Raw genomic sequence first — 2,295 nt, forward strand, 5'->3', positions numbered from 1 at the left:
GAATCAGGCGAACCTGATAAAACGCCCCCCTGGTCACGGCCGACAGATGGTCATCCAATGTCAGCCGTGGATCCAGGAGGACTCCCAAGTTGCGCGCCCTCTCTGAGGGGGCCAGGATTTCGCCCCCTATAGTCAGCGATGGCGTCAGCTGACTATGCCGAGGCGCCGGCAACCACAGCCACTCGGTCTTGGAAGGGTTCATGTGTGCTTGCATGCGTAAAGGCACCTCCACCACCCCCCGAGCCGCCAACCCTGAAAGGTTGGGGCCCCCCTGCCCTAGTACCCTGGGATTTTTTTTTTCTTCCACTCAATTGTGTTTGATTCTCGGACAAAAGGACTGGTTTTTGGTGGGATAATTTCCTTACTTTTAAATCCCCCCCAGAAAGATCCATAGTTGTACTGATGAAAATTCTACCATTTGGACAGCAAAAACAGGTAAAATGATTTTGGCCTCTTCTCTGGAGGAAATGTAAAGGCTAGAGGCCTTCTGTTTATAGTCCCATCCTTAAAAAAAATAAAAAAACCAACCCCCCCTCTTTCAGCCTAACATAGTTATTGTGACATTAGCAGTTCCAGTGCTGCTACAGAAAATGGGAGAGGTTAACACCCCCCCTAATTTCAGATTTGCTCAAAGTTGTCTTAGTGAAGCATAGGGGAAAGAAAAAAGCCCTAGCAGAATTTAATAATACTTCATGCTCTATTTTTTATTTTTATCCCAACCTTGAAAAGTATCGAAGTCTTTTTGCTACACATAACATCAGTCCAAGAAAACAGCGATGAGACATACAAAAAAAAAATATGACCCAGTATAAGGAAAATGACTATATCTTTAAGAAGAGGAGGAGGAGGAGGGTCTAGAACACAAGACTTCCCACCTTTCTAGGATTTGCAAGCAGCATAACCTGGGTAATAGCAGCGGGTGGCTTGATGGGACTGAACGGCACTAACTCTGTCCCTGAAGGTGGCTGCAGCTTTACTTTCATGGACTGTAAGGGAAAAAAAATCAAAAACAAAAGTTAAGGCAATGCCTGCTTCTGTAGAAATGTTGCTAGATAGCACATTTGATTATAAGCATATTTAGAAAAATGGGAATATTTTCCAAGAGAAGATCAAAGCGCTCACATAGCTGTCTAGTGTAACTACCTTCATAAAATTAATTTAGAATCGGCTGAGGAAATCCCCAGAGATTTAGTGGAATTCAACATTATCCAAAGACGTTCCAAAGCAGTAACTGGGAACAAGAATCCTGCAAAACAGTAACACAAAGACTCCTGCTTCTCCTTAGGAGTAGCCATCTTCGATTTAGCCCTGTGACCCATAGGGATTCCTTGAGGAAAAGTCTGAAGTTTCTGCCTACACCAATACAAGAATTCTACATTCTTCTCTGGTTGGTTCTTGGCCATTGTTATCCTCTCTATCCCTTACCTTTGGCACCGCAGCTTGTAACACAATATTCTTGATGGGAAGAGGTGCTGTATTCAACATCGATACCACCACCACCAACACGTCAGGACGCCCAGGAGGGCACTCCTTTGCAAAGTGCAGCAGAATACGCAGACCGTTCTTGTCGTAAGCAGTCATGGGAAGAACGCTGCCTGCAAGGTGAAGGAAGTATTTATTTTCAGGGTAGAAGAGCAACATGCCATCAACAGAATAAGCACTATGGGCTTTGACATGGCGACGGTGTCATAACGGAAATTGCAATCTAGCTTTCAAACTTGCAATCCGTAGCCCGTTCTAATGTTGTTGGGGGCAATAGGCTGACTCTATAAACCACTCATGAGAGTGCTGTAAAGCACTATGAAGCAGTATATAAGTCTAAGTGCTATTCCTATTTTATCCGAGAGTCCAACACAGCAGCAGCCATCAGCCTGAATGCTAGGGGCCTAAACCAAGAATAGGCATCAACAGCTCAAAATATGACTTTAGAGGCATGCAGTTCAGTGTTGTGGGTGGGGTGGGACATGTCATGTAGCTGCACATGATTTGAACCTGAGTCCCTAGTGCCACTATCTTTAAACCCTGAAAATAAGGTCTACTTATAGGATGACACAAGTGATGGAGAGGTAGCATAGTCTGCCTAACAGAGAAAGCACTAAGCCTTTTGTATAAAGGCAAGCGATAATTCTTCAGTTGAGTGTTAAGATTCAAGGACTCAGAATGTCATGCTAAAGAGTCCTTAGTGTCACTACAGGAGAAAAGAGGCTGCCACAAAAGCAAATTCAGCAGCTAATTTGTCACTGGCCAGTTACTCTTCCCATGTCTCCACCCCACCATCCTCAATAAACAACAGCT

At 44.3% G+C, this 2,295-nt stretch overlaps 1 protein-coding gene across 1 annotated transcript; it reads right to left on the reverse strand.

Annotated features, from left to right (window-relative positions):
- Window positions 1-875: 875 nt before the first annotated feature.
- On the reverse strand, window positions 876-1,743 carry LOC107301997 (ADP-ribosylation factor-binding protein GGA3-like; the record flags this gene model as incomplete). Its single annotated transcript, XM_015831136.1, has 2 exons — window positions 1,426-1,743; window positions 876-986 (listed from the first exon to the last, which is right to left on the reverse strand). Coding segments are annotated over exons 1-2 (327 nt in total), but the record flags the coding sequence as incomplete, so codon positions are not given.
- Window positions 1,744-2,295: the final 552 nt, after the last annotated feature.

Source organism: Protobothrops mucrosquamatus, unplaced genomic scaffold (genome assembly GCF_001527695.2).
Source record: "Protobothrops mucrosquamatus isolate PMUCROS unplaced genomic scaffold, P.Mucros_1.0 scaffold22011, whole genome shotgun sequence".
Classification (NCBI taxonomy): domain Eukaryota; kingdom Metazoa; phylum Chordata; class Lepidosauria; order Squamata; family Viperidae; genus Protobothrops; species Protobothrops mucrosquamatus.